This window comes from Tursiops truncatus, chromosome 1 (assembly GCF_011762595.2).
Source record: "Tursiops truncatus isolate mTurTru1 chromosome 1, mTurTru1.mat.Y, whole genome shotgun sequence".
Taxonomy (NCBI): domain Eukaryota; kingdom Metazoa; phylum Chordata; class Mammalia; order Artiodactyla; family Delphinidae; genus Tursiops; species Tursiops truncatus.
This window is the reverse complement of record NC_047034.1, coordinates 165,077,309-165,104,928: the sequence shown is the minus strand read 5'-3', so window position 1 is coordinate 165,104,928 and position 27,620 is coordinate 165,077,309. Positions and strand designations below refer to the sequence as shown.

At 46.9% G+C, this 27,620-nt stretch overlaps 1 protein-coding gene and 1 long non-coding RNA gene across 3 annotated transcripts in view; one reads left to right on the top strand and one right to left on the bottom strand.

Annotated features, from left to right (window-relative positions):
- Positions 1–2,386: 2,386 nt before the first annotated feature.
- On the bottom strand, positions 2,387–25,346 carry LOC109550445 (uncharacterized). Of its 2 annotated transcripts, XR_012327010.1 has the most exons (5): positions 25,218–25,346; positions 17,755–17,874; positions 16,623–16,854; positions 7,890–8,040; positions 2,388–5,812 (listed from the first exon to the last, which is right to left on the bottom strand). It is a non-coding gene; the product is annotated as an uncharacterized lncRNA (long non-coding RNA). The 2 variants fall into 2 exon arrangements; XR_002176973.3 differs by having other exon boundaries at positions 2,387–8,040.
- Positions 25,226–27,620, top strand: part of GRHL3 (grainyhead like transcription factor 3) — a 35,503-nt gene continuing 33,108 nt past the window's right edge. The window contains exon 1 of the mRNA XM_033841021.2: positions 25,226–25,393. Coding sequence (XP_033696912.1) covers positions 25,377–25,393 — 17 coding nt within the window. The 5' untranslated portion in view covers positions 25,226–25,376. The remainder of the gene's footprint in view (positions 25,394–27,620) is intronic.

The window sequence follows — 27,620 nt, the reverse complement described above, 5'->3', positions numbered from 1 at the left end:
CAACCTCACAAGGCTGGTTAGCAGGGCAACTGGACTTGAACCCACATGGCTGGCTCCAGAAGCTGCCCTCCCAGCCACTACAAGACACTGTCCCTCTGGGCTGTGATGGCTCTGGTCCCTCAGAGACACTCCCAGGAGGCCAACACCCTACCCGGTGGTGCGAGAGAGGGGTTGTGCCCTGCTCAGGATGGTGCCTAGATCCTGCACCCCAAATCACTGGGTCCGGACTCCTTTGCTGCCTCTTTCCCATTTCTCCACAGTCTGGTTCCAACAGAACTTTTTGCATCTTATCTCCTTCTTCTTCTTTTCCTGTACCAAGTGCTGCGTCCCAGCCCGGCTGCTCCCTGGTCACACCCATGCGTTCCTGTCTCTACGCCTATCCTACTGCTGCTCCTGCCCTGGCCCAGAATGCGTTCTATTGCAATCCTCTCCACGTCTCCAAGCCAAGCTTCCATGCTACCTAGCCCATGAAGCCCTCCCTGGTTGTCCCTGCTGGAATGCATCACACCTTGCCTGCCTTTAGGCGTCAGTAGCTAACTATCATACCCACCCCCGCCCCCCCCCCGACCCCGCCCTGGTCCTCTCCCCCTCCGCCCACCATTCCCATCCTAAGAAAGTCTCATTGACCAACAGCGTGCGCTGCAACTTCACACCCCTCCCCAACCCAGACCTTAAGATGCTGGAGAGCAGGGAGCTTAGTCCGCCTCATGCCCTTGTCCCCACAACCTGGCACTGCAACTGACATAGTAAATGAACATACCTCTGACCTTTTGGATACAATGAGGGTATTAACAGTAAAAGTTGATGACAGTTTAAAAGTCGTCTGCTCCATGAGTCCATGTTCTGCTGCTAGCTGCTAATAACATGCTGGCGTCCCAGAGTCCTTAATTCTAGGACTCCTTAAGACTCCCTCGGTACACACCGCTTTTCATCACGCTTCTGTGCCTTTGCCATGCTGTTCCAATACTTGGAATGTTCTTTCCCATCTCAGTTGCTCAGAGAGAGAATCCAATCCTTGTAAACTTGGTTCAATGTCCCCTCCTCTAAGAAGCCTTCCCTGACCACTTAGCGCCCTCCTTTGCCCCAGAGTGCACCACTTCTTCTTTCGAGTTTCTCTGCACGTCACACCTACCTGGGTGGTTACCAGGCTTGCTGCTGCACTGCAATGGGTATTTCCATGTGTCTGTCCCCTGATAGCTCTTTGAGGCCAGGAACATGTCACATCATCTCTATGGCCCCAGGACCAAACATGGTAATGTTCAAGCATATTTGGGGGTAGATTTCTCCAAAAGAAAATCTATGTGTATTTGGATAAATTACTACACATGTAGTGCTTAGAATCTGGCACATAATAACTGCTACAGACATATGAGCAATTGATACAGCCCAACGGAGCTGTGGTGAGGATTAGATCAGATCATACTTAAAATGTGCCCTGTCCAGAGCCTGGTATATGGTAAGAGTTCAATTGACAGAAGCTGTTATTTAGTATGAATTTAGCTCAAATTCAGCACATTACATATGAGCTCTTGGGGAAGAAAAACAAACCTGGACAGAAACTCCAAGGCTTTCGATCTCACTCTGCAATCTCCTGTGAAAGGGAAGTGGGTGTGTCCTGCTGCCTGACTCAGAGAGAGGCGCCCCCTCCCACCTGGTCCTACCCGTCTTCTTGTGTCTGCCCATCCATGCGGTGATCAGACTTGACCCTGAAGAGTAGCAAAGATCCTATCACTGCCCCAGGGTGGGGGCTGGCAGGAGGGGTTATAATTATGGGTTTCACTGAAATTGTGGATATAATGAACGCTGCTTTCTGCGGCTCCTCTAAGGGTTCTGTGGGCCCCTCCACGACCCCTCCTGCCTGGGTGCCCCCAGAAGCCAGCACTCCCAGCCCAGCGACTAACTTAACTGTGTGTGCTAAGCACTTTATGTGAAGTATCTCATTTAATGCCCACAAAGGGCATTCTTTTCCCCATTTCACAGATGAGGAAACCGAGGCTCAGGGAGGCAAAGGGGGTGGCCAAGACAGGCTCCAAGGTCTTTTTGAACCTCGGGCCCGTGATCTTAACCTCCACTTGGTACCAAATGGTACCAAATGGTACCAAAATCTGGTAGTAATCATACAGTTAGGAAACTGGGCTCTGGACCCCAAGAGCCCTGGGTTTGATTCTTGGCTCTGACCTGTGTCATCCCGGGCAGTCACATCACCTCTCTGAGCCTGGGTTTCCTCCCAGGTTTGTTGTGAGGACTAGCTGAGAAAATGTATGTAAGCGTCTGTAAGTGCCTGGGACAGATAAGGGTTCAGTAAGACTCGGATAATATTCATTCACTGTCATTGTCGTCGTTAGGCTGCGGAGTCCTGAAATCACTGTCTACATACATACAGACATCAAGGCGTTAAGAAACCTCTTGGTATTAGACATGCCACATGCGACATTTCCAATTTTGTCCAGATCCTGCGTCATGAAAAAATGCACTGAGTCCTGGGCTTTCCGTTTTGCTTTTATTAAGCCATCGAGTTGTGGGATGTATAGTAAGCAACAGGATCTTCAATGGAAAGCAAATGAAATGGATCCCCGATTTGCTGTGTGAGTTGCATCCAGTCAATGAAACTCTCTGTTCCTGAGTTTCTCTCTGAGGTTCGTAGTGACCATAGGGTAGAGCCCGGAGCTCTCGGAGGGAAAGGGGTTTTAGAAGCCCTGGGTCATCCTGTCCTTGTTTCCCTTTTCCTGTCTTCTGTTTCCGTGATGAATGCCTGGGAGGGGAAGATGTGCAACAGGGAGGAGGAAAGGGAGGGAACTGTTATTTACTGATCTGGGAGCACCTTTCCAAGACAAAGCACAGAGCCTCATGTCTCCTGTGACCCACTTCCCTCTGTGGCCCCGAGCAAGTAACACCCTGGCTCACGGTGACTATGCTACGATCACCTCCCTCCAACTTACTCACCTCTCCAGGCGAAGCAGGAAGGAAATACCGTGCCTGGCATTGGGCAATGCCAAGGCCCAGGCAGGGCTCCATTAAACCCCGAAATGAACCCCGGGTCCCATCTGCTGGGCCCCACCCACAAGTGTGCTGGGGCTTCCTAGGTAATTTGTGAGCTTCTTCACTTTGCCTGTTTTTTGTGTGTTTGTTTGTTTGTTTTTGTTTTGCGGTACGTGGGCCTCTCACTGTTGTGGCCTCTCCCGTTGCGGAGCACAGGCTCCGGACGCACAGGCTCAGCGGCCATGGCTCACGGGCCCAGCTGCTCCGTGGCATGTGGGATCTTCCCGGACCGGGGCACGAACCCGTGTCCCCTGCATCTGCAGGCGGACTCTCAACCACTGCGCCACCAGGGAAGCCCGACTTTGCCTGTTTTTATGTTCCTCTTATTAACGAGTGGGCTTAGGACATTCAGGACTTCCTTAATTATGGCTTCCTCCTTCCTGAGCATTCTGTCTTAGGATTTTTGACACTGTTCTAGACAACTCGGTCTTTCCACTGGAAACGACAAGGTGCGGGATGAGAGACGGAGATGCCAGGCCCAGATGGGCTCTTGCTCCCCAGGGCCACCAGCTCACCACCTCCTGTCCCCGGCGGGCAAACCCCACACACAGCCAGAGTGGACCTGCGGAGATTCCGTACACACATTTCTTTTAAAATTCAGAGGCCCAACACTTGGTCTCTAAAGGTAGTAGAGTTCTATCTGGTTCACTGCTCTTTTGAGCTTCCTGGTTTCTGAGGTAGGTCCGTGGGGCAGCTTTTAACTTTTGAGGCACTTTTCCCTCAATTTCTCTCGGGCTGAGATGGGTGGGGGGGAAGGGTTGGAGGTGAGGGGACACAGTCTCAGTGAACAAAAACGCCTTTCTTTTCATTCCATGGCATTCGACACACCAGCACGCTTAATAAAACAGGTGGCAGGCCCGGCGAATCCAGGTGCTGATTCAGCCCTGACACCACTTCCCTTTCATCTTGGGCCTCGACTGTTTAACAGCCGCTTAAGGAGAAGAGATGGAAGAGTTGATCTCCTTAATATGCCATCCTGAAACTGCTGTGCGTAAGCGCGCTCCTCTCCCCGGAGGCTGGGGGCATCGTTTCTGGTTATATTAGTAATTTATCTGGTGTGTCTAAGAACTATTCATAAGGTCATCCTAAAAAACAACAACATCAAAGATGAACCACTGATATGGTTTTTTGGGGGGAAAAAAAGCAAGTTTATAAAACACAGTATCTGGTGTGCAATTCCATGTTTTGGTGGAAAAACGATCCACTTATGGACAGAAACACAGTTTGGAAGGTTTAAAAGGTAGCACTGAATGTTGGTATAATGCGGTTTAAAAATTTTTTAGTTATTTATTGCCTTTGGCAATTTTGAAAAATTTCTCCAACAAACATACATAATTAGAAATTTTCTTAAAAAAAGAGAATCCCACAACCCCCAGGATATCCATGGTTAATCAAACCCAGGCTTAGCTTAAACTGTCTCTCCAAAGCAGACAAAAAATCTAGATGTCAGTAGCTAACTTCCACTTTTATCCCTCATTCCTCAATTCAGGCCCACCTCCCCCAAAGCCCAGGGGGTTGAAGCTAATGAGAAATTATCGTTCATCATTTGTGTTTGACTCTGTAGCACATTTTTTCCCCTAGACCTGGTTTCTCCTCATAATGAGAGCTGTCACCGAAGTACGCAGGGGTGGGAGCGGCTGTCTTTCCACAGCCCTAAAATGTTTAGTTTCTCCAGCCTCTGCTTTCTCCTGAAAGGCCAGGGATTAGAACTACTGTTCCGTTCTCAGAGGGGGTTTGTTTATAAAAATTCTCTGTTTAAACCTGGGTTGAGGTAACCAGAACCTCGAGTGTGGAACCAGCCTTCTCTCTCCCATCTGTCTGGGGCTGTATCTTCTGCAGAAGCCAGGAACAAGCGAGGCCTCAGAGAGAGGCTTCTGTTACTGTCTCTTCAGCTCTCTCGAAAATGGCCTGCCTCCCCCCTCACCTGAAGTTAAGCCTGGAAAGTCTTGGCATCACGTCACTTTAAGGAAGGAGAAGGGCTTATAAAAAAGATCTAGAAGATCGGGAAGATGACAACCGGTCGTTTGAGAGTAAAACAACATTTTTGGCTGATGAAGCTTGAAAACTGATTTTGAAACCTCAGATCCTAGTTCCCAGGGGAAGGGGAGAAAAACCCTCCAGGCAGGCCATCGCTCCTCAGACGTTCTCCTGAGCCTCCCTTCCACTCACGGTCACAAAGCACCTTGGCCCGTGAGGAGGGCCTTCCGAGTGGCCCAGCGCTCCCTTGGGCCTGCTGCTCTGCTGCTGTTTCAGATGACAGGATGCAAGCTTCAGAGGGAGGCAACCTCCCAGGAGATTATATTCACCCCAAGGAAGACTTGTGCGAGGAGGGCTTGGGGGAGACAGGGTATTCGTATGAATAACACGTGCACAGTGGGCGCTCGATACATGAATCTTGGAAAGCTGTCGTTAGGAATGTGAACTTTGGAGCTGGTGGATCTGGGTTCACATCCCAGGGCTGGCACTGAGACCTGAGTGGTCCTGAGCAAAGGAGAGCTGAATGCCCATGGCCTAGGGCTGCTGAGGAGATGAAGTAGGAAAGCTGTCTTGCAGCGCAGAAATGAAAGCATAAAACAATAGTTGGCAGCACGAGGGAACTTAGGGAGTGTCAGAGCTGTGCTGTATCTTGACTGTGGTGGAGGACACACAGTGTCACACATTGTCAAAACCCACAGAACTGCACACCACAAAGAGTGAATTGTACTTGATGTACATTTTTTAAAAATTATCTCAAAGATTTCTTCTGGTTTTGACATTCTGTGGATTTCCTCACCTGTAAGACAGAGTTGTTATTGGAAAGGAATGATTAAATGGATATGTTTTTGCATTATGATGGGAAAAAAAGATGTGTATCCTTTTATAATTTCATTCGTTCACCTCAGTGTCCTGATACCCGTCTGCCTCTGGTCCCTTCAGGATTTACCCAGGCCAGAGATGGCCAAGGATGCCCCTCAGAGCCTCTTGTGGTCGGTCACCTGGAGCAGCAATACCTCAGAGCTGCACCATCCAGTATGGTAGCCCTGGCACACGGCTATTGAGACTTGAAATGTGGCTATTGCTACTGAAGAACTGAATATTAAATTTTATTTAATTTTTCGTTAATTTACATTTAAACTTGGAAACTGAATCAGTGTAAAATACTTTCCTATTAAAGACAACTTTATTCAGACAGAGAAAGACAAATATCATATGATATCACTTATATGTGGAATATAAAAAAATGATTCAAATGAACTTATTTACAAAATAGCAACTGACTCACAGACGTAGAAAACAAACTTATGGTTACCAAAGGGGAAAGGTGGCAGGGTGCAGGGTGGAGGATAGATTAGAAGGTTGGGATTAACATACACACACTACTATATATAAAATAGATAATCAAAAGGGACCTAGTGTATAGCACAGGGAACTCTACTCAATACTCTGTAATAACCTATACGGGAAAAGAATCTGCAAAAGAATAGATATGTGTATATGTATAACTAAATCACTTTGTTATACACTTGAAACTAACACAACATTGTAAATCAAATATACTCCAATATAAAAAAGAAAAAAAGGACAAAAAAAAGACAACTTTATTGCTTTGGTAGGACTACATTTTAATTTTTAATATATTGTATAATTAACTTTAAAAATTGAGATATAATTCCTATATCATTAAATTCACTCTTTGAACGTATACAACTCAATGGCTGTTCATACATTCGCAAGGTTGTGCAACCATCTCCACTAATTCCAGAACATCTCTTCACCCCCAAAAGAAACCCTGTACCTATTAGCAGTCACTCCACAATCCCCCCGACTCCCAGCCCCTGGCAACTATCATCTACTTCCTGTCTCTATGTACTTGCCTATTCTGGACATTTCATATAAATGGAATCATGCAATATATGGTCTTTTGTGTCTGGTTTCCTTCCCTTAGCCTCTGTTTTCAAGGTTTCCTCACGTTGTACTTTATTCCTTTTTAAGGCTGAATAATACTGCATTGTATGAATATACCACCTTTTGTTAATTCACCAGTTGGTGAACATCTAGGTTTTTCCACTTTTTGGCCATTAGCCCTTGAAAATGTAGCATCCAAATTGAGATGTGTTATAGTATAAAATATATACCAGATTTCAAAGACTTGTACAAAAAAAGGAATATAAGATCTCCTCATTAATACTCTATTTATACTGACTACACACTGAAACTATTTTTAATACATTGGGTTAAATAAAATAGATCATTTTTTAAAAAGAGAGCTTAAGAACAAGGCAGGGGAGGTGTGAGCTGTTGAGGAGGGGGCGGGGACTGTCCCCCCAGGATCTCGCCCTTCAGTGCCCCCCGCCCAGTGGTGAGCCTGAATGAGGAGCAGAGTGGGCCAGGCAGCAGGAACAGCCACCCTTGGAGTCACCCTGCCTTGGCACCGAGGGGAGCTGCAGAGAGGACAAGTCCAGGCAGGAGTTGGTGAATGATCTCCCCCTGGGAGGGGAGCCGGGATTGGAACTATTGGACAAAAGGAGTCATTGGAGCGGCCAGTGACAACAGCGCCCTCTCCTTGTATCTGGCTTGTGCCGGCCCACAGAGTTGCTCAAGTCCCCACAAGCTCCTGGGCTCCTCTCCTCGCCTGGGAGCAAGGGCAGCAATGGGAGAGGCTTGTTTCCTCTGGGCACCAGGTGGCTGGCTCCTGAGCAGCCATTGTGAGGCTGGAGCCCAGGCCCTGCTCTGTCACTACCTTGCTGTGTGTCCTTGGGCAAGTCCCTTCCAGTCTCTGGGCCTTGTCAGAACTGGATTAGATCATTTGGAAGGTGTTTTCCAGCTTTAACCTTTTAGGGTTCTGCAAAAAGTCCTGGCTTTATCCTTACCAGCTGTGTAACTTCTCTGCTCCTCATTTCCCCGTCTTTAAGATGGAGAAAATACGGACTTCCCTGGCGGTCCAGTGGTTAAGAATCCGCGCTTCCAATGCAGGGGGTGTGGTTTCGATTCCTGGTCGGAGAACTAAGATCCCTCATGCTGCTGGCGTAGCCAAAAAATAAAAATTAAAAAAAAAAAAGATGGAGTAAATAATCGTTACCTCACTGTGATACTGCAAGGTTTAAATGACATAGTCATTGCTGACACTTAGCACTCACTAAGTACCAAGCACTGTCGTAATTGCTTTGCACAGATGAGTTTATTTAATCTTCCCACCAAACCCTCTAAGGCAGGTCTCATTAGTCCCATTGTCCAAATTCATATAGTGAGGATGCTTCAGAGCAAGGGTTTTGAACCCACAATGCCCAGCTCCAGAGTCTGTTTCCTTATCCACATGCCAACCTGCCTCCAGCACAGATGGGAAGCATAATAAATCCTCGATAACTGTTGGAAGGGAGAGAATCCCATGATTGTTAAAATACCTCTGCTGGAATCACTATTAAGCAGAGGGGGACACCAAGCCCCAAAGGATAAGGTGACGTGCCCTGGGCCACCGCCAAAATGGTGACAGTGTGAAACCCGAGTATCCTGGCTCAGAGCTCCCCTAAGTATTTGAAACTGGACTGGATCTCTAGTGATACATGCAAATCTGCCGGCAGATACAGAGCCCCGGCCCAGGCTGATCTCAGAACTTATCACATGTCTGATTAATATCTGAATATCAGGGCAGCGCTTCTGGAACTGCCTTTGCCTTCCTCTGTGCAGAGTCGCTGAATTTCCTCCAGGTACCATTCTTAGTTGTTAGGTTTTGCATTATTAAGAAATGGCCGTTCAGGGCACTTAAAGTCACTTTGTCTTCTGAGACTCAGTTCAGATATTTCGTGAGTGTTTATTATGAATAGAGCATGTACTAGGCATGGGAGCTACACGTAGAAGGAACTGCCTCCCTGCCCTGCCCTCTGGGAGTTCCCAGTTGAGTCAAACAGATAGAAGAAATCTCCTTGCTCAAGAATAATTGCTTATAGATGGACAAAAATGATAAAAGCCAGGGTTGGTGATGGTACAGGGAAACAGCCACTCTCATTCCTTGCTGGTGGGGAAGGAACTTGGTGCAAACTTTCTGGAGGGCAGTTTGGTAACAGGCATAAAAAATCAAAAAATTGTGCCTACCCTAAAAACCCCTGCAATTCTACTTCTTGAAATTGGCCCCAAGGAAATAATGATGGCTGGGCACAAAGATGTAGCCATAGTTAATTTCACGCAGCATTGTTTCTAATAATGAAATATTGGATATGACCTAAATATCCATCAATGGAGGACTGATAAATGAGGTCAGGTCTTCCATATAAAGGTCGTCATGGAATATCTGACGTTGGAAACAGATTCAGATTGTTGGCTAGTGGGGGTAAAAAAGCAGGTTACAAACAGTAGCTATGGTGTGATGGCCCTTTTTTTTGGGAAGAATATGCATTTGCTATAATAAGAGCTAACATTTGTTGAGTCACTTTTAGGCATTGTTTCAACCGTATAACATAGATGCTCTGTTTAAAATTTAAAAAAAATTTTTTATATCATAGATGCTCTTTTTATTTTCATTTTACAGTTGAAGAAATGAGGCTCAGAAAGTTCAAGAGACTAGCCCACAGGTATACAGCTAGGATTAGAGTCCAGCCAGAGAGGCTGTGCCTTTAATTGTGGGACGACGGTCTTCCTCTAAACAGAATAAAGGGTAGGAAAGAACAATGGTGGTTCTCTTTGGATGGAAAATTATCAGAATTTAATATTTTTCTTCATTATATTTACCTGCATTTTCATTTTTTCCCCCTCTCAAAGACCATGGGTTGCTTTTGAAATGAGAAAAATCATTATTTTATTTCAAAAAACACTGACCTGTTGAATTCTACAAATCAAAGAAACCGAAAGCTTGACCTGTCAAAAGCGTTTTTCCCTGGCAAGTCCTCCACTTGCCAGAGGGTTGTTTCAGGCTGAGGGCAGAGAACCCTAAGTTCTGATCTTCAGAACTGTAATGGGGGAACCTCATCCCCCGCCAGCCCCCCTCAGGCAGAATCCCAAAGGGCAAGGTTCCAGCTGGTGGAACTTCCCATCAACCCCTGAATTCCAAGGCCTGGACTTCACCAGCAATTCAAAGGTGGGCACTCAGGTCATAGTGGCCCCATTCTTCCTATTGCAAGCCTTCCAACCAATCCACTTCAGAATGAGGTAGGCAAGGAGAAGCCCAAAGCAGATGGCAAAGATGCTTAAAAAACAAAAGAAAGATTTTTTTTTTTGGTCCCAAATCAGCTAGGGATCCCCTGGAGTCATCCCCACCAGGGAGTTAGCTGACTTTTTTTCCTCTTGGGCTGACTGGCTGCTGTGATGTGTTTATGATGAAAGTATCTGTCACAACAGCTCTTACAGGACTATAGCCTGGGTTTCCACCCTCTGAGGAAGGGAGGGGTTGGGAACAGGCCACAGCACTGTTGGGGGAGGGGGAGGAGGAGGCAGGGCGTTGTAATCATAGTAAAAATAGCAAAATGATAATAAGCTCAACAAACATTTACTGAGAACTCACACATTCTGAGAGGTTTACATGCATTGTCTCATTGAATGAATCCTCCCTTAAAAGCCATGAGGTAGGCACTGTTATTATACCAGTCTCCACGGTGGGAGAACCCAGGCTGAGTGATATTAAATAACTTGCCCATGGTCATGTTGTGTGGCTGATAAATGGTAAAGTTAGGGTTATAAACCCAAGTCCTCCTCTTGCTAAGTACCCATTTCCTGGAGCTGTGGGAGCCCCCCAAAGCCTTTACATTTCCCAGAAAACACACACACACACACACACACACACACACACACACGCACACGATCACATAAAGCTTGGAAACAAAGATACTATTAACTTGCCTGTATTATAATGTAATACAGCTAAACCATTCACATTTGTTATGCATGTTTTTCCGTTTTCAGACTTAATGGCTACTCTGAATTTATCTCATGGGGGTTGTGTGTGTATACCTATATATACTTGTGTAAACACATGCATATATATATATAATTAAATATATGTGTAAGGAACTTAGCACACAGCTTGGCACACAGTAGGTGCTTAATACATGATGGCCGTTTTTGTTGTTCTTTTTTTTTTTTTTTTTTTTTTGGTATGTGGGCCTCTCACTGTTGTGGCCTCTCCTGTTGCGGAGCACAGGCTCCGGACGCGCAGGCTCAGCAGCCATGGCTCACGGGCCCAGCCGCTCCGTGGCATGTGGGATCTTCCTGGGCTGGGGCACGAACCCATGTCCCCTGCATCAGCAGGCGGACTCTCAACTACTGCGCCACCAGGGAAGCCCTGTTGTTCTTTATTTTTATGAATCTAGCCTCAACTCAATCTCGCAAACATTTGTCAAATACTTGCTGTGTGAGGGCCTTCCATGAATAATTATGGAAGGCTGTCTATGTTGCGTGATGGGCTGCCAGTATAGACAGAGTGCTTTGAGAGAATAACAAAGGAGTGCATTCTTGGCAGGGAGATCTAACTGGTAAGATTTTAATTTTTAGATTAAATTTACAATACGGGGAAATACACAAATCTTAAATGTACAATTCAATGAATTCTGACAAATGTACACACTCATATAACCACCACTGGAGTCAAGATATAGACTTTTCCATACCTCAAAAGCCCCTTTGCGTCCCTTCCAATCAATCCTACTCCTCAAAGGCAACCACAGCTCTGTTTTTTTCCACAATAGATTAGTTTTGCTTATTTTTGATCTTCGTATAAATGGAATCATTCATAATGTCCTCTTTTTGTGTCTGGCTTTCATTTAACATGGGTGGCGGGTTCTGAATTGAGCCTCGTTGCTAGGATTGAATAAGTATCAGTGCGGGCAGGGGAGGGAATCTGAGGCAAAAAGAATAGCCTGAGAAAAGGCAGGAAGGGAGAAAGACAAACATAAAGTGCTTTGGGGGAGGTGCTGTGACTAGAATAAGGGGTACTCAATGGGGAGTACTAAGAAAGAAGGATGAAAAGGTAGGTTGGAGTTTTATTTCGCAGGGTTTTAAATGCCAGGTCACGGCATGTGGACTTGATCCTGAAGGAAGCAGGTTACCACACAGGATTCCTGGACAGAAAAGTGGACTGATGAGATCTGGGTTTTGAGACGATATATACACAACAGGAAGCATAAAATCGAGTAGGAAGAGTCTGGAGGCCAGGAGACCAATTATTTGATCATTCATTCATTCATCCAAAAAGTACTTATCTGATTCTGGGCTCTGGACTTTGATTATTCTCCAGTACATTCCATCCCTGGCTCTGGTCCTTGGAATAGGAAGTAAGTGCTGTAAACCCTGTCTGCTGGTTGTTTCAAATTCTACTCCTCCTCTTCCCAAATTCTGAAAAATCCCTGATTTTTTTCTGAAAGTAGCATCCTCATCAAATCTTAAGAGAATCTTCATCCCCATTTAGTATGTAATTCTCAAAGACCCTACTGAGCAGACATCACCTTAGATTATTTTGCACGTTAGACTAGCCCAGAGAAATATGAAGGTCAATTTTATACTTTGGTGGTGGGCTGGGGGTAGCATTTCTCTAAGTGTGTTCCACAACGGATCACTGGTTCTATGGGTTTTATAGGTATGTGGTGGAGATGGGGGCAGGGGGAGATGATTTCATGGTCATCTCAGTTTGGGAAACCTTGGGTTGAAAAAACAAACAAAACAGGATTCCTAACTGTAGAAATTTTCAGACACTTGATAGCTGTATACTGTTAATTTCTAATGAGAGCATCTGGTATGAAGCTTTTCCCAAGTATTTCGATCCCAGAACCTTTTCCGCCTGGAGCATCTTTGGCATTCTTGGGTCTCCCAGAATGCATTTGTGGGATTCCCTGACATGACTTGAGGGGACTCGGAAGCAGTTTGGGTCCAGGAGAGTTACAGAGCAAACTGCCCAGGAAGGTTGAGCCAGAGCAGGGTAGAGCCCACGGCTGTGAAGAAGAGGGAGCTACTTCCTCAGGAAGGCATAGGGAAAGGAGCAAAGGAAGTGGGCTTGAGCTGGGCCTAGCAGTTACACAGAAGTAGGAAGAGGAAAGAAACTTCCAGCTGGAGAAGGAACTGGCTCAGGGCTGGACTGGAGCCTGGAAAGGACACCCACACTGCAGAATTCTCACAGAAACTTTATCTTCAAAACTGGCTGCATCTGGACCCTGCATTTGCTGGACAGGAGGAAAAGGACCATGGTTACTGGCCATTGGACATGACAGTGATCAGGAAATAGCGTCCCCCATCGCAATATCTATCCCTAGAACCAGCCTCTTTCCCACAGACAGAGGAGCCCTGAGCTGTCAAAGGACTAAAAGATGATCAGGTGTGTCTTCCAGAACACCGAGTCTGAGATTTCATAAAAGGTGAGCACATCTCTGCCTGAGCAGACTTCACCAAGAAAGCTTCTTTTAAGTTTGCACACTGAAGTCCTGGCTGCAGCAGATGTTCTGCAATAACACAAGTTCCAGCACCACCACTTACTCTAAGCAAATCACCTTACTTCTCTGGACCTCAGTTTTCTCACCTGAAAAATTAAAATCATATTTTTTCCCCACAGTGAAGCCAATATTTTTTTTTAAGTAAGATAATGGGTATAAGATGTCTGGTACGATGTTGGGTACTCAGGGCTTCATAAAAGATACCTCTGTTTGTTAGTTACCACCAATAAATTCCTCTTAGGCCCACCGTCTCTGTAAAGGGAAATTTGTTACGTTAAAATGGTGAAGTGATGTTTTACTATAGAGGGTAAAAACTGGTAGAACGAGTTGAAACCAATTGCTTTTCATTTTCTGCAAATCCCACACGTCTCATCCCCCTGCGGGTTCAAACAGAGCATAAGAATAACTCAGTGGGACTCTGCACTAACGGAGACACAATGGGGAGGGACCCGTAGGGATGCTGAACGCCTCCTCCATTCCCAGCATCTGTCTCCTGCAGGGGGTGGCTCAGACTGCTTGGGGGGCCAAGAAGGGGGGTAGTGTCAGAGGTCACTAGACCAAAAAGAAAGCGTTCTAGTTCCCTGGCGGGGCCTGTTTTATGACAGATCAGAACATTCCCAGGCTCCAGAGGAAGCATCCCTCCCTTGCCATAAACGAATCCATTCTGGTAGAGTGAAGGGTGGTGCTTGCTCAAGGCACAGAAGGGTAAAATCCCAGGGTATGATGCTGGGGGCTGCCTACTTCATTGCGATGCCTGCTTTGCTTTCTACACGGAGTCCTGGCTGTGGCTCTAGAAAGCATCTTGGGGTCTTTTGAACAGTTCCTTGGGTCGAGAAGCTTCAGCCTAGAGGCTGCTGGATGGGGCGGCTTTTGAAGATGGTGTCAAGGTCCTGGGATTTGTGAAATGTAATCTTGGCAGATAAAGGCATCTGGTACTAACTCTTTTTTCCTTTTTTTTTTTTTGTACCTTCGAAGTCACAGTTCACAGATCTTACACAGCTAGAAAGAACCCAAGTGACCTTCAAACCCAAAACTTTCATTTCACAGTTGAAGAAACTGTGGCTCAGAGAAGGGAGTTAACTTGCCTAAGGTCAACACAGCCAATGAGCAGCAGAGTTGGAACTCAAACCCCAATCTCTTGACTCTGGGTCCAGCACTGTCTCCCCCACTGCAAGACAATAGTACTGGTAACAACTATGTGATGGGCACTATATTAAATGCTCCACATGCATTTAACCCTCATAACCACCCTATGAAGTAAATACTTTTATTATTCCCATTTTACAGATGAGGAAACAGACTCCGAGACACAAGTTATGAAGCTCAGGGTCCTAGCTAACAAAAAGCTGAGCCAGGTTTTGAACCTGGGTCTAGGGCTCTAGAGACCTGGAGCTTGTCATCATTAACACTAAACTATCTAATGCGCAATTAAGTCTTTAAACTGAGAGCTTTAACTTTCAACACCCCAAGCCACCTCATAGGCTTCAGGGAACCCCCAGGGACTGGAGAGTGGAAGAGAGTGAAACGTAAGCTCCCGAGCTTGTCCCATCCAGACAGGGCTGTGTCTGAGATGCCACTTAGTCCAAATGAAATACTGTGACCCTCTATTGCTTCATAAATCCAGAGGCCACTAGTAGTTTGGAAATATGTACAAACAGCCAAAGCCACTGGCTAGAGAGTCAAGTCACTGTCATCTGCCTATCAAGACTCTCATCTCCACAGAGGTTTCCCTAGGGCCCATCAATGGGTAAAACTGTGGGTATCTGCACATGACCTCGGAGGGTACGAATGACTGAGTTTATTGTGAAAGGGGAGTTGGTTGAGGCTGAAGGAAATCTCTCTTTAGGGAGAGCTGTCAGGCTGTGACTCAGATTTCAAAGGCTCCTGGGCAGAGGGGAACACTTATGCTCACATGCCCTGTGAGGCTGAGGAACCTGGTGACTAACTTCCATCCCCAGGCACACCTGCCCTGGGCTGAGTGGCGGGAGCAAAGGAAGAGGCAAGAGAGGAACTCACTGTTTCACTGGGGAGGCCAGATAGGCCCATCCCTAATGACAGCAACAATAGCTCACTTTATCAGGACTTAGTGTACAAGAGTGGTGTAAATGTTTGGCATGTGTTACCTCATTTAAAACCCTACGGGGGGGAAGGGTGAGCTGGGACGAAGTGAGAGAGTGGCGTGGGCATATATACACGACCAAATGGAAAATAGATAGCTCGTGGGAAGCAGCCGCATAGCGCAGGGAGATCAGCTCGGTGCTCTGTGACCACCTAGAGAGGTGGGATAGGGAGGGTGGGAGGGAGACGCAAGAGGGAGGAGATATGGGGATATATGTATATGTATAGCTGATTCACTTTGTTATAAAGCAGAAACTAACACCATTGTAAAGCAATTATACTCCAATAAAGATGTTAAAAAAATAAATAAAATAAAAATAAAAATAAAACCCTACAGGGACTTCCCTGGTGGCACAGTGGTTAAGAATCCACCTGCCAGTGCAGGGGACACGGGTTCAAGCCTTGGTCCAGGAAGATCCCACATGCCGTGGAGCAACTAAACCCGTGTGCCACAACTACTGATCTTGCGCTCTAGAGCCCGTGCGCCTCAACTACTGAGCCCGCGTGCCACAACTACTGAAGCCCGTGCACCTAGGGCTCGTGCTCCACAGAAATAGAAGCCACCGCAATGGGAAGCCCGCGTACCGCAACCAAGAGTAGCCACTGCTCCCTGCAACTAGAGAAAGCCTGCGCACAGCAACGAAGACTCAAGGCAAACCAAAAAAAAAACCAAACAAACCCTACAAGGTAGGAGTGACTTTAAAGGTGAGGAAACTGAGGATCAAAGAGATCAAAGGACTTGCCCAAGGTCACACAGGCAGTAAATAGTAGAGTCAAGATTTGAACTCAAGTAGTTCATCTCCAGAATCTAAGTTCTCAACTAGATGTGCTCTACCGTCTGTGCGTGTGTGCGTGCGTGCGTGTGCATGCGTGTGTGTGTGTGTGTGCTGGGGCAGGTGCTCTGCAGTACAGACTCCTGCATCACCTGGAGGGTGAGATTAGAGAATTCTCATGGAATCCTCCAACACACATGAATCCATGAAATTCGATAGCAAAAAAGATTGAGCAAAACTCCAGTTGTAGATAGAGAAACGAGGAAAGGTTTTCCCCAGTAGAGGGATTTGATGAAGGTTCACCCACCAGGCTTCCTTGTGGGCAGAAAGAGACAGTATCCGTTTCTCTCCGCAGCCTGTGGTACACATGCCTGACCAGAGCAGGTCCTCACTAAATTTACTGAATGACTGCTTGTTCAGGCAACAGAAAGTGGTGGTTCGGAAACTGAGTTTTTGAGGCAAACAGCCTGAGCTCAGTTCCCAGCTTGGTCACTCCAGGGCCGCATGACATGATGAGGTTCCTTAGCCTGTGTCCACACCTGTAAGACAGAGGTGATGGCTGTAACGAAACCTTTGGGCATTTGTGAGGATTGAGTGGAACAGGGTGGGTAATGTGCTTAGCACAGTCTGGCATATAGTTAAGTATTAAAAAAGTGAGAGCTACTCATTAAAGAATACCTTTTTAAATAAGTATTAAAAAAATGAATAATGTGTGAACACAGCTGGGTCAAGAAGTGGAGGAGGTTCCAGAGCAATTGGGGAATGCAACGGGGGGGGGGGGGGTGATGGAGTCAAATAAATGAGCCTAGTCTGGGAGGGAAAGCTGGCCACAGCATGGCACGTGCCCAGGCAGCGTGGGCAGCCTGTCCAGACACCAGTTGAAAGGTGAGTTGGGGCAAGTGAGGGGCGGTGAATGGTTGGTGACCTTTGAGTGACCGCCTTCCCAAGGGCAGAGCCCGAGGGGCCTGATCCTGGTGTAAGATATGGCTCTTAGGCCCCTCTAGGCCACAGTTTCTAAATCATTCCCCTTTCCCTTCCCTACTGCTTGACCACCTTACCCCAAACTGAGGGACTTAAAATTCTTCTGGGCAGGCCAGCCGTGGATTCAGAAAAACCCTCCCCTGAATGCCCAAGGTCCAAGGTCAAGCACTTAACCTCTGACCACATGGCCTCTGCCTTCCGCAGAAGGTACTGAGCTCAGAAGGCCCTAGCAAATCCCTTCCCCTCCTACCACATCCCCCTCCAGTGAGATCAGATCTAAACAAACACCAGAGGCAGCCTAGGAAGGAAAACCCTTAAGGAAAAGGAAGGGACCTTATGGATTAACTGTGCCTATTTGAACCTCCCTGAGCCTGAAGCAGGCCACACCCATCCCATCCACCCCACCCGACCGCACCTCACTCTAACCTAGGAAGGCAGCCCTGACTCCAGACACTCACTTCTTCCATTCAGCACTGGGGTACCAGGACCCCCTCCGTCCAAGCCAGGCCTTGGACATTTTTCCTCTGTAGTTCCGCAAGGAAATCCTCATCTGAATCCCCAAGTCCCCAGTTTGACTCCTTCAGATAGATGAAAGAGAGGGGGAAATACATTTTTAGCCTTGTTGCCAGGGTGGTAGGGATTAACAGGTGTTTCTCAGCGAAGCTCTCTTATTTGGAAGTGGGCAGTATCTTGTTTAATGGCCCTTTTCTGATGCAGGCTGATGATGGCCCACAGTAGCAGGTGGGCTACTAGGGCCTGAGGCCAGGTCCCTGGAAAGAATGGACCTCAGGGGCTGAGCCAGCTGGGTTCTGTTCTTTCCAGTGGGTCCGCTCCTTCCAGGATTGAGGCTACATTCTTCCTGGCACTCCTCTCTCTAGCTGCCTCCTGTTCTGTCTGGTTCCTGGCAACAGAGAAGGAATCTCCAGACAGCACTCTGGCCTCTTCTTCCTTCTCAGCTCAGGGGTAAGCCTTCTCTGATTTATTACTCTTTAATAACTGTAAATAGTTTCTTTTTTTCTATTAACGGAAGAAATAATGTCGACAGATAAGCAAAAAGAACAAGCTATAAATCACCCCTGATCCTATCACCCATGATATTCTCTGGTGTGTATCTTTCCTCTTTTTTCTCTATTCATGTAAATGGATTTTAAAAATAGGAATGGATTAATTTACTAAAGGTAGAGTAAGTGAAAGACTTAAAGTAGGGAATCAGACCCAGGTTCAAGGCCAGCTCAGAGACTCCCTGGAAATGACCCTGGGTAAGTCACTTCAGTCCTAGGCCTCACTTTCCTCATCTGTAAAATAAGGATAATGGTACTTACTTCACAGCGTTGTCTTGAGGATTAAATGAGATTAATCAACTGAGCCTGGTGCCTTGCACACAGCAAAGACAAAAATGCTAACAATTGTGCTGTAAGTGTAGGAAGTAATTTCCATGGTACTAAGGGGCCTTCTGTAGCATCCTTTTGAACCATGACTCAGTATCCAACTACAATTCAAGTACCTTAATTTACTTCACTGAATCTCTGCTGAAGGGTATTTATATTAATTCTAATTTTTCAGGATTGTAACAATGCTCTGACGCATATCCTTGCAGATAACTCTTTGCATACAGATTATTTGCTTAGGCGAAATTCCTATGAGTGAAACTGTTAGATCAAAGGATGGGCTAAAATCGAAAGCCCAAGTCTGGACTGATTCACACTCACTGCAGCAAGGAGAGCGCCTGTTTTCTCTCACCCTTGCCAACACCAGGGCTCAGCATCTTTTCTCTCATCTTTATCAACTTGACAAGTGGAAAAAACAAACTGACAAACCCTGCCTGTTTGCTTGTTTCCAGGGTTTCAAACTTTCTCTTAGTTTTTTTTCAGGGGAGCTTCCAGGATGGCTTTAGACCCCATGATTCCTCATGTCCTTCCATTCCTCTAGAAGGAATGTAGGTCATGTTATTGGCAGAACTGTGATAAAAATCTAAAGTACAGAGTGTAAAAGGGCCTGGAGGCTGCCCACTCCTTGTCCTGACTCTTCATGAGCACAACTTCCAGGTCGTTCCACGCCTTCAAATCAGGGCTATATTCTCTATGTCTGGTGTGTGGCCTATCCCTCCACTTAAGTCCAGTGACAGGGTAGAGAATATTAGGATGAAACAGACCTTTAGGTGAACATCCAGGATGGTACTTACGGGACCCACGGGATCCATAATGGTGTCTACGGTAACGCTTTATCCCAAACTTGAGGTTCCAATCCAAACTCCTTTGCTTAAGTAGGGGTGCTTTCTCTAAACCTCAGTTTATGTATCAAATGGGGCCAGTAATACATTGTGCCCCCACCTCTCTGTGGCCTTATCAGAGGAGATAAAGCATAGGAAAACACTTTGTAAACTGAAAAGAGCTTTACACATAGAAGGGGCTCTTTCTAAGGGAGGCTGAGCGCTGAGTGCTGTGAACTAAGCTGTGTATTGAGGCTAGAAATAGGTGGTGGCTGGGGACCCCTTCCTAAGCTGAGTGCTCACCTATAATACCAGCTACCTACTACTCCTTGCCATTGGGTCTACATTGAGATCTTATTTAATCCTCAGGTCAACCCCACTGAGGGATGATGGGGACACTGAAATTTACAAAATTGAGTCACTGGCCCAAAGGTATATGCTAAGAAAAGGGAGGGCAGGGATTCAAACTTTGGAGGTCTTCCCTGTGGGGTGGGGGTAGAAGGCCACACAGCTGATTTGTCCAGAATGATCTTGTGTAAATTATACACACTCATTTTTCATTTATTCAACAAATATTTATTGAACACTTGTTGAGATCTGGGACAGGTGCCATGTGAGATTCATTTTTCCTTGTAGAGTTCCTGCAGTCCAGAAGCTAACAAATCCTTCCTTTCTTCCTTCCTTCCCTCTTTCCTTCCTTCCTTCCATCCGTCCATCCATCCATCTTAGGCTTTGTTCCAGAAAGGAACTCAGGAGACTGAAAGGACCGTTTCCATGGTTTTGGGGTCGGGTAGAGGTTGCTTTGATCCTATCTCTGTTACTAAGTAGATAGCCAAGTGACCTTAGATGAGTTACCTCGTCTCTCTGAGTCTGTTCCTCTTCTGTAAGGTGGGGATAGTTACGACAACTACTCCACAGGACTCAAGAGAATTACATGATATGCAATAAAGCTCCTGGACTGTGTCTGGCAGTAAGGCACTAAGGACACTGGGTTATCTCCTTTAATCCTTGTGGTGATCATGTCACTGAGGAGGAAACGTGGGTAATGAAGAGGTGAAGTTGCTTGTCCAAGGTCTCGGGCAGTTGACTCCAGAGTTACTCCTTTAGGAACCTGGTCAGTCTCCAGGAGTTTGCCAATCTCTGTCTGGGATGAATTATGCGATCCCATAATGCAGGGAGGAGTGAGATAAAGCATCTAAAGACAGTATCATAGAGTAAGTGCTCAGCAAATGATAATAATTCTAATTAAGATCCGATTCCTGAGCTGACTAGAGCCTGCAGGTTGGACAGCCCCCCAATCTCTATCCATGGACCTCACAGGGAAGCTCTGAGCAAGGACTGAATTTTTACTATCTTTATCTCCATCTTTACTCCAGGAAGAATAGGGACATGATGACCATTGAGTCAAAGGGCATTTATTTTGGTTTAGTGACATTTACACTGGGGCTTTGTTTAGAATTCCTAATTACAAAAGCACCATCAATGCAGAAAATTTGGTGGGAGAGGGGAGATAGGGAAACAATTAAAATCCTATCATTTCGGCACCCACAGAGAAGCACTATTGACATTTGGGTATTTGTCCTTTCTATATTTTTATATATGCCAACAAATTTTCATTAAGTTTGGGATAATCATGAAGTTTTTTTATATATATATATAAATTTATTTATTTATTTATTTCTGGCCGCGTTGGGTCTTCGTTGCTGCGTGCGGGCTTTTCTCTAGTTGTGGCAAGCAGGGACTACTCTTCGTAGCGGTGCGTGGGCTTCTCATTGCAGCGGCTTCTCTCGTAGAGCCCGGGCTCTAGGCGTGTGGGCTTCAGCAGTTGTGGCTTGTGGGCTCCAGAGCACAGGCTCAGTAGCTTTGGCACATGGGCTTAGTTGCTCCGCGGCATGTGGGATCTTCCCAGATGAGGGCTCGAACCTGCGTCCCCTGCATTGGCAGGCAGATTCTCAACCACTGTGCCACCAGGGAAGCCCAACCATGAAGTTTTAATGTGTTAGAAAAGGAAGGGCTGTTAGCAGGACCATCATGCCCAATAGTGCAAGTCTCCTGCTGTAAACAGCCCTGTGACTGTGCAGTGCACAACCTTCACAGATGTACAAAGCAGCCCTGGCTCTCAGCACTCACTTACTCAGTGGTCCTAACCTTCACTCCTCCCCAACATGCCAAGAATGTCACACTCTTTTGGAACAGTGGCTCACGGGCAGTCACGACCCTGGAAAGCAGAGGGAGGAATGAAGGACTGTGCCATCCTCCAGGGGGGCAGATCACGAAGTCTGGAGGAGGAATATTTCTTTTCCAGAACTAATCTAGAAAAGAAAACCTAGGTGACGATATGTACCTCTGCCCTTACAGTGATTCACTAATCTTGTCTTATAGAGAGGGAAACCAAGGCTCTGAGAAAAGAGATTTACCTAGTCACACAGCTAGCTGGCAAGCGGCCAGCGGTTGGGCAGAACTTGAACCCAGGATAATTCCTAACTTAGTCTAGTTCTACAAGAGTGGAGGCAGAAAGATGTGGGTTCAAATCTCAACTCTTTCACTTAATTAGCTTTTGACTTTTGACAAATCATTTAACCCCTCTGAATCTGTTTCTTTGCCTGTAAAGTGAGGTAACAGCTTCCTCACTGAGTTTAAATGTGAATTAAATGAGGGGAAAAGAAGCTTTCCTAACAATTACTGAGTGCTCTGTGCCAGGCGCTGCACAACGCACTTCACATACATTATCTCATTTAATTCTCACAATAAGCCCATGAGGGGGATACTATTTTTATAACCATTTACAGGTGAGGAAACAGGTGAGGAAAGCTTAAGTCACTTGCCCAACATCACACAGCCAGTAAGTGGCTGGGCTGGGATTTCAACCCAGGTCTGCCAGTCTCAGAGCAATACTATCAGACGACACAGGTAACTCTTAGCACTGTGTTTGCAAAATGCAAACATGAAACGAATAGCAGCCATCATTGTTTACTATTACTGTGAATATAATTATTATGTCACATAGGATTGGATGGTCTGTTTTCAATCTCCTCCGCCAAGAAACCAAGAACGGGGCCAGTCTGAGAAGGGGAAGAGATGCCAGCCCAGCCAAGCCCTGGGCCATGCCCATGCTACAGAGGAGAAGGAGAGGGCCGAGAGCGGGAGCGAAGCTTGGGTGGTGTCTAAAACCTTGGCGTCTCTGAGGCTTTCAACGAAGGCCTACAACAGCCAGTACCTCCATATTGGGAGGCTCAGCTCCTGCTGGAGGGGTCTGGTGACCTTATAAACTGGCTCATGGTACCCTGCCTACCTACCGCAGACCACTAGTCCCTCCATCTCATCCAGGGTGCCTTCTGGAGCCTTCCGTGTGTGGAGACATAGAAGCCCTGTGCCCCATGATTTGGGCCTCTGCTGATCTCTGCAGATGGGTGCGGGTGATTAAAGACGCAAGATCCAGAGGTAGATGGAAAGGACCCATTTTAAAGAGCCCAGCGAGCACAGACACGCTGCCTGGAATACCAGCCTCCACCTGAGCCCAGCCAGCATGAGTCACCCCCATGGCCCTTTACCTGTGAGTTGCAACACAGCTGACAGAAACTCCACAGCCTTTCAGGAGGTGGGCGGACAGGTACACAGACAAGCGTGCCATCCCTTGGGCTATAGTAAGCTCTGCAGTTACAACTGGCACCAAATGGCCCTCCTGCCACCAGTAACCCCTGTCCAGTGCTTGGGTACCCAGGCTATGCTGTCAGATCAGATCCCAGCTCCAGCTCTACCACTCCCAGGCCCTGCAGCTTGAGTAACTTATTTAATCACTTCGTACCTCAGTTTCCTCATCTCTAAAACAAGCATAACAGAAGTGCCCATCGCATAGGGTGGCTGTAAGGATTAGATGAGACAATGTATGCAGAGGCTTAGCACAATGCCTGACGCAGGCGGTACACTGAACGCCCACCATGTGCCAGACACTGTGGAAGGCGCTGAAGCTACAACAGTGAACAGACAGACAAGGTCTCTGCTCTTATGGAGTTCACACTCCAGAAGAAGGGGAGAAAGACAATAAACAATTAGAAACATGTCCAAAAGTCATAAGGGATTTGCAGAGAACCAAATTAAGTGGCGCGATACAGTGACTGAATGTCTGCTTTGACAAGGGTGGCAGGAGAGGCCCGCTCTGAGGAGGTGGCTTCATTAGCAATTATTATTTGCTATTATTTGTCACGACCCCCTTGGCTATCCCCAACACAGCCTCCAGTGAGAAACCAACCTGACAGTTCTCAAACCTGGTACCCCCTTTCCACAGGCATGACTGCACCCCAAGGGGGCTGCTCTGGATCCTTACTTTACCTTGAAAACCTCCATCAAATTGGCAGGAGTAGCTGAAACTCCGCCTTTCCGTGAGAGAGAAAGGAGTGGGCCAAGGTGAGGCTCCCAGGAAGACAGAGCAAAGAGATAATTTGCCAAAAGGGGGGTGGTGGGGGGAGAACAGAAAGAGAGAAAGGAGAAACAAAAGATACCAAGATTGGCTTAGATTCAATTTCAAATTAATCCTGGTGGAAGCTCTAAAAAAAACCTCTAGCATTCTCCTGTCTGTGTTTGTGGACCTTCTGGGTTTACCAACCTTGTTTTTTACAGGAGACAGCTCATGGCAATCATTCACAATTACTTAGTCTAACGGGCAACTGATTTCTCCTGCGTTTCCAACACAGAATGAAGCACTTATTAGAGTTTGTGAAATGACTGGCGAGCTAAGGCTTTGGAGGTGACTGACTTCGACTTTTCCATCCCTTCTGTGCTGGCCGGAGGTATGTGGTTTGCTCACCCCTCATTGAGATCTGTATCACACCAAATAACAGGCTGCCTCCCACCCTACTGCCCCACCCCCCCACACCACCAACACCCGCCCCCAGACTATAAACTCCTCTAAGAGCAGTGACCCTGTCTTTTTGGCCTCTGTCACCTCAGAACCCAGAGTAGGGCCTGGCACACCACAGGTGCTCAATAAATGTCTGCTGAATTGTGGCCACTGACTTCAGCTCAAAGGGAAAGCCAAATTTGCAGTGAGATGACTGAAGATTCAGATCTGGGCTCTGACACTCACTAGCTCATGCCCTTGGGCAAGTCACGTTACCTCTCTGGCTTCCATTTCCTCACCTGTGAAGTGTGTGTATTGGGGAGGAAGAGAGCGTGATAATCATAGCTACCACAGTGGGTCACTGTGAAAGTCAAAAGAAATCACCTGAATAACTGAAGAAGACTATTCAGAAATAAGATGTCGTTATCTTAAAGGGAAGCTCTAGGAAAAAGAAAGGGAACTTTTACAGAGACCCACAGGGGAAGATCTGCTCTCTCTTTTGAGAATTCCCTGGTGGCTGTGAAGTAGTTGATGCTGGGTAGAAGAGGGGCCCAAGGAATTTGCGGGGGTGGGGGGATGTTCCGGGGTATCCAGGATACTAACTAGAAACAGGAATCGAGGTTTCCTGCAGCCAAGTATCTGTTTGTCCCTGTACTTTTCCTCTGGCTATCTTCTCTCCAACAGTTTTCTCTCCTCCCTCCTCCTTAATCTCCACCCCCCACCCCCTCACCAAGGAAGGAATTGGCCAGCTCCACCCATGGCTCCGCCCCCAGCTCGGCAGGCCAAGAGTTAACAGCTGCACCTGTTGAGGTATACCTGCTGTCGCCGGCACCTGTACCTGTAGCCAATCAGCGGCAGAGCTGCCGGGAACCTACCTGTCAGCAGAATCCCGACACTGAAACCTCAACATAAATCAAACACTTCCCTGCGCAGGGAATGTCTGTGTCAGGCAAGAATTAGAGACGAGCGGTCAGCAGAGCCTTGGTGCGCGGTGCCGATCCATCCGTCAAGCCTGCGAGCCTGGGAGCAGGAAGATGTCGAATGAACTTGAGTGAGTAAACACCAGTGGATGCCTGGCGCGCTGTGAGCATGGAGTCTGGATGGGGTTTCTAGAAGGGGAAAGAGCAGGGAGGCTGGCGCCAAGATTCACAGAGCAATTTGTAAGGGTAAATGAATGGGCTGACGATCTCATTTTGGCGTGCTGAGGCAAGCCCCGTCTCAAGCTAGAGCTGAGTGTTTCCCTGGGAAAAAAAATTTTTTTTCCTTTCTCTCTCTGCTGAGCAGTTTCGAGCCAGGTAGGGAAACACAGGACTGAAACTGTGAAGGCTTTCAGCACCACTTTCTGATACTGTGAAGGGGGCCTTGGAAATCAGAGACAGCTCCAGTCCCATCTAGGCTTTCTATCTTCTTGCCAAAAGGAACTTCTTTGAGGTGGTTCTAAGAACTGTCTTAGGCAGAGAGTTGGGTTTCTCTAAAGGGACTTGTTTGTTGGGTTGGAACAGTCCCAAGTGGGAAGGTGAAGTGTGCTGGTTAAACATATGCACTCTTTAGTCAGCTTGACCTAGGTTCAAATCCAGGCTCCATTCCTCATGGGCTGAGATCTTGATTTGGGCAAGTCATTCAACTGACCTGTGCTTCATTTTCCTCATCTAGAAAATGGGTACAAGAATGTTTTGTAGGATTCTTGAGAGAGTTGTGTGATAAAGGCTGTAAAATGCTTAGCACAGAGCCAAAGTCTGAAGATGCACTCAAATAACATGTGGTTGATTTCATCCAGAGGCGGTTCTAAGGCTGAGGAGGCTGAGATGTGGTTTTCAGTGAGGTCATCTCTATTGCCTGACAGGACACAGGTGCCTTCCTGCCCATATCTGGGATTTAGAATCCCCGCTGGCTGATGATGACTTTCACCATGGACCCCTGGCTTGGGGTCCAGACCTCAGAGAAGGTGGGATGAGGCTGGGATTCTGGGCTGCCGTAGCCTGGGTTTGGGAAGCTGGCAGAAGCCAGGCTTCTAAAACACAGACTATCCTCTTCCTGCCACCCTCAGGGGTGAGTAGGCAGAGTCAAGGATTGAACAATCTTTTTTTCTAGCTACTCCTTAATAGACTGTTTTAAGAACTTGAAGACCTGAGAGCAGAGCAGTTGGTGGGTCCTGACTGCAGACAAGTTTCCACGATACCAGTCAGCTCTTGGATTCTCTGGGGTTAGCTAACTATGTTCATGGTACAATCACTGGGCATCGGATTCCTCTTGAATGGGCTCCCTGGGGCTGATAACATGTTAACAACTAGGATAAGAACAGGGGCAGTGGAGCCAATACCTGGGTTCAAGTTCCAGCTGCCACTAATTAGCTGTGTGACCTTGGCCAAGTCACTTCACCAGTCTGAATGTCAGTTTCCTCATCTGTAAATTGTGGCCATATTGGGACCCACTTAATGGAGCTGCTGCGGTATCCAGTAACTTTAGACAAGCAATTGACTTAAAGGCTGGTAAGGAGCAATCTAAGATAGCCTTGTTACTTCATACAGAAATAACCAATCAATGAGCATTTCTGAAACTCTTGCCTTCTATTTTTCCATACTTTGAAAACAAAAAACATCTTCTGATGTGTCTCCATCCCACTCAGATCTGTTGGTTAAAACAGCAGAGGCTGCGGACAGAAATGTATTCATTGGTGCCCCTTAGGGGGTAAATGTCCTGAAGCTGGGTTACTTGAACAAAAAGGTTTCCTGCATTTCTCCTCCTTAATGATTTGAGTTTGAAGTCAGAACTCCTGACAGTAGAGGCTTCTCCGGTTGGGGTGGGGTGAGGGGAACCTGTGCCTGCTGTGTAATTGCTGGCAGACTCTGAAGTCACCACTAAAGATTACAATGACAGTGTCTCAGTGCCTGGGGGCTCAAGTGCCTTTACTGATAAGGGGGGTTGAGGGGTGGAATCCGCTGCTTGGCTTGCAAGTTTTGAGCTCCTGCTGCTGCTGCATTCCCCCCAAACGTGTAGAATTAAGAGGACTGGTCCTAGCATCCATTTTGATCCCGACAGAAACACCACCTCTTGCTGGGCCTTGGCGTAGTAGGAAAAGCCGGACTTGCACATGACTCTAAACTCTGCCACTTAGCAACTTCAGGGTCCTGGTGAATCTCCTTCTCCTCTCTGACCCTCAGTTTCCTCCTCTGTCCAATAAAGATTATAAACACCCACCTGGTCAGGGAAACAGTGAGCTTCCGTATGTAGGCCAACCGGCCCGGAGGAGCAGCTCCATAAACGTGAGCCCTATTACT